Here is a 12852-nt window from a genome sequence, read left to right on the forward strand (position 1 = left end):
TGACGGGCTCTCAACCAATGGGAATGGGTAAACTGTCGTAGGTATTTATGATAGGATTTTAAAACTAATGAGCTCTTGGAAACTTCCCTTTACGTAAATAGGTAATAGGTCCTTCCAAAAATAGGTAAGAATTGTCAATACATATAGTTTTCATGTGTTGCCTAGAAACAGTTGAAAACACGTCCAGAGGATGCTATTGGCAGTTTCAAACTACGTGCTCCTAAGGCCGTCTCTGATGAGGTGATCAAAGGCTGACTGAACATTGTGCATTCCAGCTAGTGCAGAATGGATGGCATAGGCTATATCTCCCCCCCCCATCCCCACTGTCAATCCCCACTCCTTTGAGAAATAAAAGGACAAGAAAACATGAAGATGTACACATTAGACACGTTTACTATCTCTCTTGTTTTCCATTCATTGGCAAAGTTTTCATTGTTCGATCATTTTAGAAACAATTAAAGCACCTAACACATGTAACATCTACAATAATTCATATTGAAATTAACTAGCTCCAAAACTTCCTTAAATAAATAAATTAATAAATTATACAAAACTCTTAATGCACCAAATGAAGTATTGCATGCATGGATGCACATATATTCTACAACTCATCCAATAATGCACAAAATACAAATACTGTTTCAAACAGAGTACTGCTGCATTTCAATAGACTATAAATTAACTCTACACATCATCAATCAAATATAATGATATAATAAATATGCAGATACAACTTCTGATACTGTTGACAATAATTGAACAAGAGAGGTTTTGATCCAGCTCTTAACCTTTGGGGACGTCATTTTTAAATCCGACATTAAAACTAACAAACTTCATCTTTTACTTTGTGTTGACTTGTGACGTGCCACTCGAGTGCTGCAATGCTAAAAATAGGCTACCTTGGACTATCTAACAAAATGCTTCCAGAGCACACATTACATAAGCAGATGAAATGGTGACATGTATCTTCCAACATTCATAAAAGCCACAGACTCTCTGTTCTGATATCACTAAGGTCAATTAAAAAAAAATTAAACTTTATGATAGATTTGTTTCACATTCCATCACATGCTTCTTGCAGCGGTCATCAACTAAAATTTGGATGAATAAACTTTTGTCAATTGAACAATTTTTTTCCACATTTATTTCAATTAACGAAACTGTTGGAAGCCATATGTTCTGCTGAACAATTTTTAAAAAATATTACAGGACTTTACAATCTGAGGGTTGATAAAAAAACACCCAAAAATTCCATTTCAAATGTGCAATTCGTTAGTTGCAATATATTCCTTTTCCGAACCCCTTTTCCGAACCTCTAAAATAATGTCAAGGTGATATTAACTACATGAACATTGGGATTAACTTTTTAAAAACTACAGCCACGATTTGATAATAAAGGTTTCTTTCAACAGAGTGATTCTCTGATTCTGCAATGCCCAAATCTACTAAGCCAAAAACGTCCAAATGGTTAACACATGTTGACTGCTACCAAGGCAAATATAACCTAGAAGGCGTTCCTTATGCTCAAAAGCTGCCATACATAGTTATATAAAAACTCTATAGTTCACTGGAGACCAGCTCCACAGACACATAACACACATGCAATAACATACATGTACATGTACATACAGATTTTCTAACTCACTGTTAAGCTCTAAATGCTATAACCATTCCTTAAAAGCCATCTAGCTGCTGGTATATAACAAATAATGCAATGTGTCTTTAATAACGCAAATAATTTGATTTTGTTTCCTCATTCTTTTGTCTGAAAGAAAATTCAGAGATGAATTCTTCTGGAGAATATAGTTAATTATGAGTCTGATATGTAAGGAACTAATGTAATTTGCCTCTAACAAGTGAAATTAACTGGTTTACTGTATCAACATTTTAACTAGTCTATTTACCGGATTCTAGCCAGCCAGGTATAAAAGATGACAGGGAGACATTTTCTTGTTTACACTGCATGCTTAAGAAGTGGAGAAAAAATGTTGTTCAAGACACGTCACATGAGCCAACATGAAATATTTTGTTAGTTTTCCCAATAATCTTCAGTTGTGCCAGCGAAAAGCTGAACTAAATGAAGAGTGAATAGCTGAACTAAAAATGTAACTACTTAATAAAAACTGTTTTGTGTCAAACAACAAAACCAGATGAAAATTCACTGTGTATTTTCTATGCCCCAAGAGCAATGTCAAAAAAAGGGTCAAACAGCTAAAAAAAAAAAAAAGTATAGAAGTTTTCCGAAAGTCCTACTGAATGGCTCAGACATATCTGTTTCTAATAACATAATTTTAACCATTAACATGCTCCCAATCCACTGTTTGAGTCAATCCTCCACAAGTCCACCACAAGTCATTTCATTAAAAATCACAAGTCCTTTCACAAGTCCAGTCACAAGTAAACAGGGGGTTAACAATAAGAAGGGAATGCTTTTGTAACAATTCATCTGAATAGCTTGTGACTTGAATTGAGACTGGAGGACTTGTATGATTTGTGATGACATGTGAGAACTTTTGGTAACTTGTGAGAACTTGTGAGAACTTGTGAGAACTTGTGAGGACTTGTGAGGACTTGTGAGAACTTGTGAGGACTTGTGTGAACTTGTGAGGACTTGTGAGGACATGAGAACTTGTGAGAACTGGTGAGAACTGGTGGAACTGGTGAGAACTAGTGAGGACTTGTGAGAACTTGTGAGAACTTGTGAGGACTTGTGAGAACTTGTGAGGACTTGTGAGGACTTGTGAGAACTTGAGAACTTGTGAGAACTTGTAAGAAGTTGTGAAAACTTGTGAGGATTTGTGATGACTTGCGAGGACTTGTGAGGACTTGTGAAGACTTGTAAGGATTTGTGAGGACATGAGGCTTGTAACAACTTACGATGGACTAAAGTACATCAGTGTCCCAATCCTAAGCCACTATGCCAACATACTTTTTATCAATAATTCTAATAGAATACTTATCATAGGTGCAGGTGGCTAGCTTAAGTTTAAACGCTGCATGCAAACCAGTGTAACATCTATACAGCCACAATGTGCAATAAAGCCAGTGGCAAACGCACAAACAGTTAACCATTTACATCTCACAGGTATTCAAAATACTATCTAATATTCTGCAGTTTGCCAAACATTTCACCCAATAAATACATTATATACTCTCTTACAAATCTCTCATCAATAAATTGTTTCCCCACTATTTACACTACAGTGACTTTCCGTCAAATGTTAATCTATTTTATACAATTCAGCAAAGCACCATAATACATTAGACATCTATGATGTGGTAGATTATCATTATCTGCCCAATTATGTTTGATATAAATATATAGTTTTCCTTCAATAAACAGAGACCACAAGCACCAAGGTTGAAGGGAGTTGGCACAGTGATACTTTCACCACTGTGACCCGATTTCAAATCCCACCCAGCCTGACATGTGCAACTGGCTTTCATGCAGTTCCTACCTGATTCTGTGGTAGGGCTGTGCATCGAAACCCGGTACCCGGTATGTCAGGAACTGCTTCTAGAGTATGGGATTGGGTACCCGTAACCAACTTTACAAATTACTTAGTTACTTCTCAGACAATAAAAAAGAAAGGTGAAGTCATTTGTGGGGAATTTTCACAATAATAAAAAACTAGGCCACATGGGAAAAAAAAACATATTTTCTAATTTATGACGCTCGCGAAAGCTGCAATTTACATCATAAAGCTATAAAGCTCACTGTACACACTTGTATCTTGCTGTATTGATGAGCCGATGCGGTAGTATTTATCATGCAGACCTTTGTAAACAATCTCTACAGCAACTTCCAAAATTTGAATTTTGGCATGTTTGGCGTTGGGTTTCTTTAACGAGTACCCGGGTACCTGTGTTTTTTTCAATCGGGTACCCGGTTCCTGTAGTATCAGTAAATGCACACCGCTATTCTGTGGGTTTCCCAAAAGTATTTATCAGGGCAACCATTATATGGTAAAACGAAAGAGGGAGACCTCGGTCTAGATGGGCAGACGATCTAGTGGAAACAGGACAACCGCCTGAAAGAGATATACCATAGACAAGGAGAAATGGCATGCTATGGGACAGGCCTTTTCCAAGCAGTGGGACGATACCGACTGATGATGATGGGGATTTAAACAATCCAAGCTTTTTAAAATCCATTACCACAACTACAACTGTACTGTTGTTGTTTAACAATAAATATAAGCTAAATAAGTCATCCCTCCTTGATACTTTACACACACAAAAAGATCTTTGATTAAAACAATGGTGCAGATCTGTACTCTGTATGACAATTTGACAAGTGATTGTCTTATAAGTCTTATTCAATAAAGTTATGATTCTGATGTAAATTGCTTAAGAAGTCATGGCAAATCCTTTGCCTCCTCAAGCTAAAGCACTCTATGATTCATACAACTATTTTTCTGCATTTCGGCTCTCACATGTTAAGATATGAAGAAAAATCATTGCAGCTGATTGATTTTTTTGGGCGGAGGTTTTGTAGTACTTAAGCCAGTATTTCTATTTCTAAAAAAATGTTTAACATTGTAAGAGCTGAAATGATTTAAGAGCAGAAATGATGTAAATTTTTGGATATTGGATACATGCAGCTCATAAAATTCCAAATTTCATTTAATATATTTTTAAATGCTGGAGGTTTCATCACACATGAGCAACTCTTGTATTACACATTTGCTTAGAGTGGAGTTTAATTCTGATTTGTTCAATAAAGCGACAACTATTTGTCAACATACCTACATTGTGAAGCTGCCTGATATATTCTAAGATGCTGATATTCTACTGGCTCAAGTACATATTATTAGGTTATAATTCTATGGATAATTTTTTTTTAAATCGTTGGTAACATGGAAAAATTCTCCTTTTTCTGCAACAGACCCTGCAGGTTGTATTATTTTCCTGGAATGACATCCGATTCCAGCCTAAATTGCTCCGATGATTGCAGTCCCCAGACGTCAGGTACAGGTATGAATTTGTACCTATCAACATTTAGTTGTGTTTGGAAGAATTGCTGCCTTTTTTCCTTTGATATTTCACATTCATGGTTGGCCCCAAAAGGAGTTTTCTATTATTTAGAGCTAACTTCCTCACCTTCTAGAAATTCTAGATTGTAACTCTCAACTCTCTCAAATCTTGAACTGAGGATCCCCTTACTGACAGTATTTACCTACACGCAGGTATCATGGACCCCAGTACTACCCCGCCTGTCCACAATGGTAGGATCCACTGTCTTGGCCATGTCTAGTAACCTGACTGTCTCCTGTATCCCCTCCAAATCATCCTCAGTGTCTGTGGGCGCCATGGGGGCTGAGAAGTCATGACGATCCCTTGGGCAGGTGGGTTGCTGGAGGAGAAGGCTCTGCTCATTGGTTCCATCATCGATGTCATCATCAGATTTCTCAATCAAAGGATCAACTGTAAGGACACAGATACGAGGAACATTATACAACTATTACCTGCTTTGAGGAAGCAGTAAATACTGACTATGGACTGCTACTGACCATTGAATATTGACTAATATCTATATCAGATGATCAACAGCAAAGATTCAGATAGAAAAAAAACATTATACAACCATTTACTGCTTTGAGTGGTATAGTAAAACTATCCCCTCCGTGGAGCAATTCTTACAACAGGGCCCAATTTCATAGCTCTGCTAACCACAGAATTCCGTGCTGACGATCACCATTTTTCGATATAAAAGCGCTAGCAGAAAAATTCTGTGCTAACTCTGTAAGCACAGAATCCTTAGATATGGGATTTATACATGCGCAGAAGCCAAAATTCCTCGCAAACCTGTGAAATACGCTCACCGTAAGCACGGAATTTTCTGCTACGGTAAGCAGAGATTTTTCGCTAACGGTAAGCAGAGCCATGAAATTGGGCTTACAACTCGTCTCAAGTTCTAACATGCTTTAGAAAATAGGACGACTTTGCTAAAAACCGGCCCCTGGATCTTAACCCTTTAGACACCTGAACGACCCAAAGTTGCCCTTCCTCTTACTCCTCATACCGCCCCAAACCGCCCAAGCACTGTGAATGCCCATCAAAGAGGAAATACAAAAGTTAATGCATTAATGAGATGGTGCTGTTTAACTTTAGGAAGAAGACTGTTACTGACTGTGTTTGACATTTTCTTGTGCTGCATGAACCTCTGTAGTATGGGGCTCTGGCCGTACATGTCTACGGGAGCTAGTACTACGACTGATCCTCTTGGTGTTGTGTCGACGTTGGAACGGACGGAGGGGTGAACCCATCTCTTCTTCTTCCTCTCTCTCATCATCTGCCTCAGCGATACAGGTATCGGTGTGTCGGATACTCCTACGCCCATACCTGGTGGAGGAAGGCAGGGACAGATAGGGTGTGTCAATATACAAACTACTAGACTTCAGGACAAGTCACTAGATAGTTGTGTTTTGTCTGTTGGCGCACCCAATATATACTAGCACAGCACTGTGTAGCATATGTTTCTTATCATATGCTCGGTTCAGCAAATCTAGTGGACTGGCATTCATAAATGAGCCGAAAACAATGCATGTTCATTACATTTCCATAGGAATCTCCAATGATAGCTCACATGTACCACACATATTAAAGTTTTAACTTAACTTTCATTGTGTTTACACAGGTTTTAACAGAAAAAACAATGGCGATTTCTTATTACTACTCAATTCCTGAAAGATTTCATCACATACATACATACATGCAAAATAAACAACAATAACATGTACTGTTATGCTAAGTCCCTGCAGTTACATGATTTTCATACAAAAAAAATCATTGTGAACTGTGAACAATTTCTATGTATCATGAGGCCATGTTACGCAACTCACAAAATACTTTCAATAATGAGACTGAAAAAAATGGAATCAGACATAATTTTGAAAACAGAAAAATTTTAGACCAGTGTTTTTCCCCGATTATCTGAACTAGAAGCTTTCCCATTGACTTACCCACTATTAGATCTTGACAAGCTTCGTTGCTGGTCTGAGTTATTGGCATTGTGGTCGGCGGAGTCTGAGCTACGAACAGAGCCACGACGACGGGCGCTGTTGCGACGACTAGAACTCTGTCGACTGGAACTACGCCGAGATGTGATGGTGGCTAGATGTGAGATGAGAAGGTTGGAAAACTGCTAAAGTAGACTGCTAAAGTAGACACAGCATGCTCTTGTAGATGAAATGATTCTTGTGCAAACTCATTTATTTCTTGTCTTTGCTTCCTGTTTTGTTCTATTCTAAGTCTCTCAATTTGATATAGCCATCATGACCAATGATGAGAATCCATGTTTAATTTGTAAACGTTAGCAAAATGTTGCTGCACTGTTTAAACATTTAGCCAACACTTTAAAAAAGGCTACCGCCTGCCCCAGCACGTGTGCATCACACATAGAAGAGGCATGGAAATTGATTTTGTCCCTGTGGCATAATGAAAACGTCAAGCATAATAAATTGTCTACAATGTATGTGGCTGACTTAAAAGACAGTTGCCAATCATTGAAACATGTATTCATTCAACTTCCCGAGATGTGATAGAATACGAAGGTGTTATTAATAAAATGAAAGCAAATTGCCTCCGTTTGCTCTTTGGATGGCTGTGAGAGTAACCGGATAATTAGCATCGGCTGAAAGCCCAGTGTCCTCACGTGAAGCACACAAATGTTATTGGCTAAAAGTTAACAGCTTGTCACTTGCATGCCAGCCACCTTTTTCACCTTGGCATAATTGAGCCTTATATGGCAGTCACATGGTGTGGCCTATATTCAGCTGAAGCACTCAATACAAGCTTCAGCCAAAAGTTGGGTGACCTACAGATATTCTCATTTCTTGTGGAATAGCTGTGCGCATGATAGGGCTAGTAAGCATGGAGGGTTGCCACAGCTACGTGTCGGAAGGATCAGCATTCGCTGCGTATAAGACATTTTACCATGCAAAGGTAATAGGAATTAATGCTTTGTTAATTGAATAGGTGTGCAGGTATCCTTGTTACAAGGTATCATTTTCAAGGTTTACATTTAAACGTTTGGGAAATTCCTGAATGAATTTTGAATATTCTAGTTTAAACATAAAAATGACTAACTGTGTACTCGTCACATCCTTGAGGCAGGTTCTTACTTGGTCCCAAAAAAGACGCAAATGCATTTTGTTGACGTCAAGCCAAGTCATTGTGCTGCGAATTTGCAATTAAACTCTAGCCAATTTTACAGCAAATGTTTCCTGAAGTCAAATTCGCTTCGTATTTGCATTCCCATCAAGTATGACCCGGCCTGTTACCATGTTATGAGGGTGTTTTGATTACCTTTCCTTGTAAGACGACTGATGATAGATCCACGTTGCTGGAAGGGAGACGTTATCTCCATCTCCTCAAATACCTGAGCTCTCTGACCAGTCATGACAGCTAACTCATCCGTGAACTTGACACGGTCTGCCACAAATCAACATCAAACAAACTAGGGTCAAGATTCAAACAGCAATTAACAGCATTATCTGAGGTGGAATCAGGCACATGCCTAGATGCATTGGCTCAAAACACTTCTCAATTATTACCCCTGTTCATCATGCCATGAGATGTTTTCTGAAGCAGCTCAAGTGAGCACAATCTGGTACCTGCACATTTAGGCTCCAGGATAGTGAGAGGCAATTGCAATACAGTGTCTTGCCCAAGAACACAAATTTCATTTAAAGCAACAAAATTGCTCAAAATCTGAAGGGTGCATAACAACTGCTTGTTGAAGTTTCAGCTCAGTGGATACAATACATGCTGATAATACAGAGAAAATGTATGCACAATGGCGTCTAGTAACCCGATTTCGTTCCTAATGCATGTAAAAAGCTGTGCCCGCGGGCACATATTTTTAAACTTCCTTCAATGATTGTTTTCTTCCAATGATACCATTTCAGGCAGAATAATTTCACAGGGTATTTGGTAATTAACAGTCCTATCTTCACTTTGAGCGAAGATTAAATCGGTAGGTACATTTCCGGGTAAATGCAAATGTTCCTACTTGCCTTTAACTTGCCCGAATCAACACACCCCCCCCCCCAAAAAAAAAGGGACCAAAAAGTAATTCATTTTCAAGAATCGCATGCACCAGGCCAAATACGAACCACGACTTGGCAGACACCACCAATATTGCTTTGCGTTCGGAAAAGATACAGCCAAATGAACAAGGTCAGTTTTCAAGCAACCAACTAAATAAACATTTTCTGACTGTCAACATTAAGGGATCCATTGCTTACCTCTAGGGACAAACATATTGTCTCTGAGATGACGTAACTCATTGACTAGTTCTAGCATTGTCTCTGACTTGCATTTAGTCTGAGGTGAGTGTGTAACGCGTAGTTTCTGCCCAACGTAGCGCTGCAACATGACTTCATGATCTGTCTCGCAAATCATCCTCATCATCTGTAAGTTCAATATAAAAGGAAAAATGTATTACCATTCAGAAAAAGCGAAATTCTCATTTGCCGACCTTCCGGTTTTTATGGCGTAAAATAAAATAGATGGTGCAAAACTGCTTGCTCCATAAATGTTCTCTCCTAGATTCAAAAAGCTATTTTATTACAAACTTTTTGGCATCTGCACAACCTTACACTTTCGGATGAATTTTTTTGACTTGATAGAATTTTAGGTCATGATAAAGTAAGATTTACACCCAAAGCTTTCCAGAAGCATAAATTTCTCCAAAATCAGCAAAAAAAAATAACAAGCCTACTCACATGACCTGCTTACAAGTGCAGCTATTTAGTTACTCAAAGACCAAGCATGCTGAGGTCAGCTGGACAGTTTGAATCTGGAACAGTTACTGCAATAAATGACTTCCTTTTGGGATTTTTCAATAGAAAGATTTTTCTGACAGGATTTCAGAAAGTGCTTTCCAAGCGCTTAAGAGCTGCAACCTAATTAACCATTTTCAATTGCATCTACAGTGTTAATGAAACTACATCATTGAAGGGCAACGCAATATTAAGGTGCATGCTTTTCCACTATTTTGTTGACTATGATGAAATGATTTAATTTGTCTGATCACATATATAGACTGTTTAAAAAAGGCGAGGTTAACCTTACATTTTTTAAGAAAGATATCTGTGAAAAGACATGTTCACTCATCCTCATAGTTTGCACACACATACCATTAGTATTACCTAATTTTGGAATGTGAGACTATTTCTTTCTTTGGCTAAGCAATACGACATTTCACATCTTAGTTTTCTTAGGGACAGAAAATTGCTTACCTTGAATGCAATGAAGGGTTTAAGCATGACATACAGGGGGGTACGGACGGTAATGACAAAGTCCATGAAACTCCACAGAGCCACAGAACCTATGCATAATACAAAGGAAAATACAGAGGCAGAATTAGTTATTAGCTTTGTGACATTGCATATGAAAGATCTTAAAGTCTCCGATTACAATGTGTAGGGTAACCGTTGAAAAGTTTTCAAAAACTTGCTATTGATACAATGCCCACAGGTTTTCAGTAATAGCTCAACAACAAAAAATTACTGGATAATTCAGGCATTTGAACAGAAGGTGCAATAACTTATTTCAGCAAATTATTTTCCAAAGGTGCCATTTCTTCCAAAGTTTTCAATAATTGTTTTCTTTTTTCCATTTAAATTAACCATCCACAACGTGACAAATTGATTCACATCAAAAGTGAACTGAACACTATAAAGTTATAAAGGGCACTGCACAGCTCAGCAAGGAAAGACAATAGTTTCTTGATGCTTTTCTAAAGCTCCCCAAGCATTTCATGCACACCAAGAGCAAGTCTTGTGTCACGTACAAGGGTATTTCTAGTCAAAATGCGCAAAAGATTACAAAATGTAATGCAGGTGTACAAATGCAGTTAGGTCCATTTCCGGCTGTGATGACAAAGTGCTTAACTGAATTGAAATGTATACAAGTGTGCATACACACAACCTGGCTAAAATATAATAATAATAGCAATGTGTATAAAGCGCACGTATCTACTGGTATTAGTACTCAAGGCGCTACATCATTATAATCCTGATCATTGGGCCAATGAAACATTCCAAATACCATCTCAGCTCCCTGGGGAGTATACAGCTGGATGCTGCCATTTCAGCGCAAAGCAGCTAAAATCAACCACAATAACCATCTCTGCCCTCACAGGTACCCATGTACTCCTGGGTGGGGAGAAGCAATGAGTGACAAAGTGCCTTGCCCAAGGACGCATGCACCACAACCCCAGGCTGGACTCGAACCCACAACCTGCAGAATTACCCACAGACCATGAATTAAATTGCTCCAGACCACGAGGCCACGGCTCTCCAAAAATAGGCAAGAAATATACAAAAATTGGCGAAGGAGTCTTAGTCCTTTTAATAGCAAATACTTTCAGCTTACAGCCGAAAGCTGACTTCCTACCCATAATCTGCATCACAAGTATTCAAGTTTTTCCGTTTTAATTCCCAATTTTGTACCAGGTTTCATTTTAGTATGCTCATCTAAGTCAGGTATGGAAGTGACAACCAGACATCTACAAACACACAGCCCTTACCAAGCATTCCTGAGCCCAGCTCCTTGACAGCTGAGGCGATACGGAACCATTCACGTGATAGTTGATTCTCAAAACACACCATCATCATCTTCAGCCCTGAATGCATATCACAGAATAACCTCATTCAAAAGTTTTCCAGTATACATAAGCTGCAACTTATACTCCTTTATAGTTTGTAGTAGGTTGTAACATTTGTTGCTTGATCAGTTTGTTTTATCCCAAAATACATCAAAGTACATGTTATGCCAAAAGTATGTTCTACACAGACATTTGAAATGGACATGTTAAAAAGAGCATTTCACTTTTTTAAAGTTCTATTCTTCAATAACAGCAATATGTTGCACATTTTTAATGCCCAGAGATTTAGTTTTAGGCCAAAAAAAAAAATATTCGGTCTCTGGTCAGACCAAAGTTCCGGCATTGATGCCGCGAAGCGGTTTTTTGGGGGGGTTTTTGGCCTTTTTTTTTTTCAAGCTTGGATTGTACAGACAAGGTGGGTACTATTTTGCTTTTGTTGTGTCCTCATATACATTGGGGTCCTCCATAATTTGCCTTGGTGCCCTCCATCATTTGCCTTTGCAATTTCCCCATTCCTTGGTACAAAAATTTGAGGAGGTGCGGCAATAGAGGGTGCTACCGCGGACAATTTGAAGAAAAAAAAAGGTTGACGCGCATGATTAAAATCGACGCGCGCGCTGACCAGAGACCGACTAATTTGGCCTTACACAGACTATGGACAATCTGTTTGTGCATAAATTGCCTTTGCAATTTCCCCATTCCTTGGTACAAAAATTTGAGGAGGTGCGGCAATAGAGGGTGCTACCGCGGACAATTTGAAGAAAAAAAAAGGTTGACGCGCATGATTAAAATCGACGCGCGCGCTGACCAGAGACCGACTAATTTGGCCTTACACAGACTATGGACAATCTGTTTGTGCATATTAGGATAAAAATTTATCATACATACTTTGTGCAATGTGTGCGTAAATCACGTCCAACAGGGCGAGTCAAAAAGAAAGTGACTGAATTAGAATTTCTTCATTTTTTTTTTTTAAATATGTGGCTCGCTCTATTTCATAAAAAAATAACATGGGGAAAAAGTACATGTTATTTACTAGCAACTGCGAAAATTTCACGTAACTTGCTTACTCTATTCCCAACTTACATGTCTACTTGAATAAAAAGATAACAAAATTCAGCTGTCCACCACTGATCATTTACCGTCCTACGAACTGACGAATACCCATGTAATATAATGAAACATGGACATTTTCCCACCTCCATGAATGAACGAAAACTTGCAAAGAAAAAGAC

At 38.4% G+C, this 12852-nt stretch overlaps 1 protein-coding gene across 5 annotated transcripts in view; it reads right to left on the bottom strand.

Moving 5' to 3' along the window:
• Positions 1-2790: 2790 nt before the first annotated feature.
• LOC119723858 (protein unc-80 homolog) overlaps positions 2791-12852 on the bottom strand; it is a 155163-nt gene continuing 145101 nt past the window's right edge. For all 5 annotated transcript variants that reach the window (XM_038194738.1, XM_038194735.1, XM_038194736.1 and 2 more), the window contains 7 exons: positions 11540-11635; positions 10248-10336; positions 9252-9417; positions 8311-8436; positions 6966-7116; positions 6134-6345; positions 2791-5427 (listed from right to left, as the gene is read on the bottom strand). In XM_038194738.1, coding sequence (XP_038050666.1) covers positions 5180-5427; positions 6134-6345; positions 6966-7116; positions 8311-8436; positions 9252-9417; positions 10248-10336; positions 11540-11635 — 1088 coding nt within the window. In that variant the 3' untranslated portion in view covers positions 2791-5179. The remainder of the gene's footprint in view (positions 5428-6133; positions 6346-6965; positions 7117-8310; positions 8437-9251; positions 9418-10247; positions 10337-11539; positions 11636-12852) is intronic.

The sequence above is a fragment of the Patiria miniata genome, unplaced genomic scaffold (genome assembly GCF_015706575.1).
Source record: "Patiria miniata isolate m_02_andy unplaced genomic scaffold, ASM1570657v1 HiC_scaffold_17, whole genome shotgun sequence".
In the NCBI taxonomy this organism is placed as follows: domain Eukaryota; kingdom Metazoa; phylum Echinodermata; class Asteroidea; order Valvatida; family Asterinidae; genus Patiria; species Patiria miniata.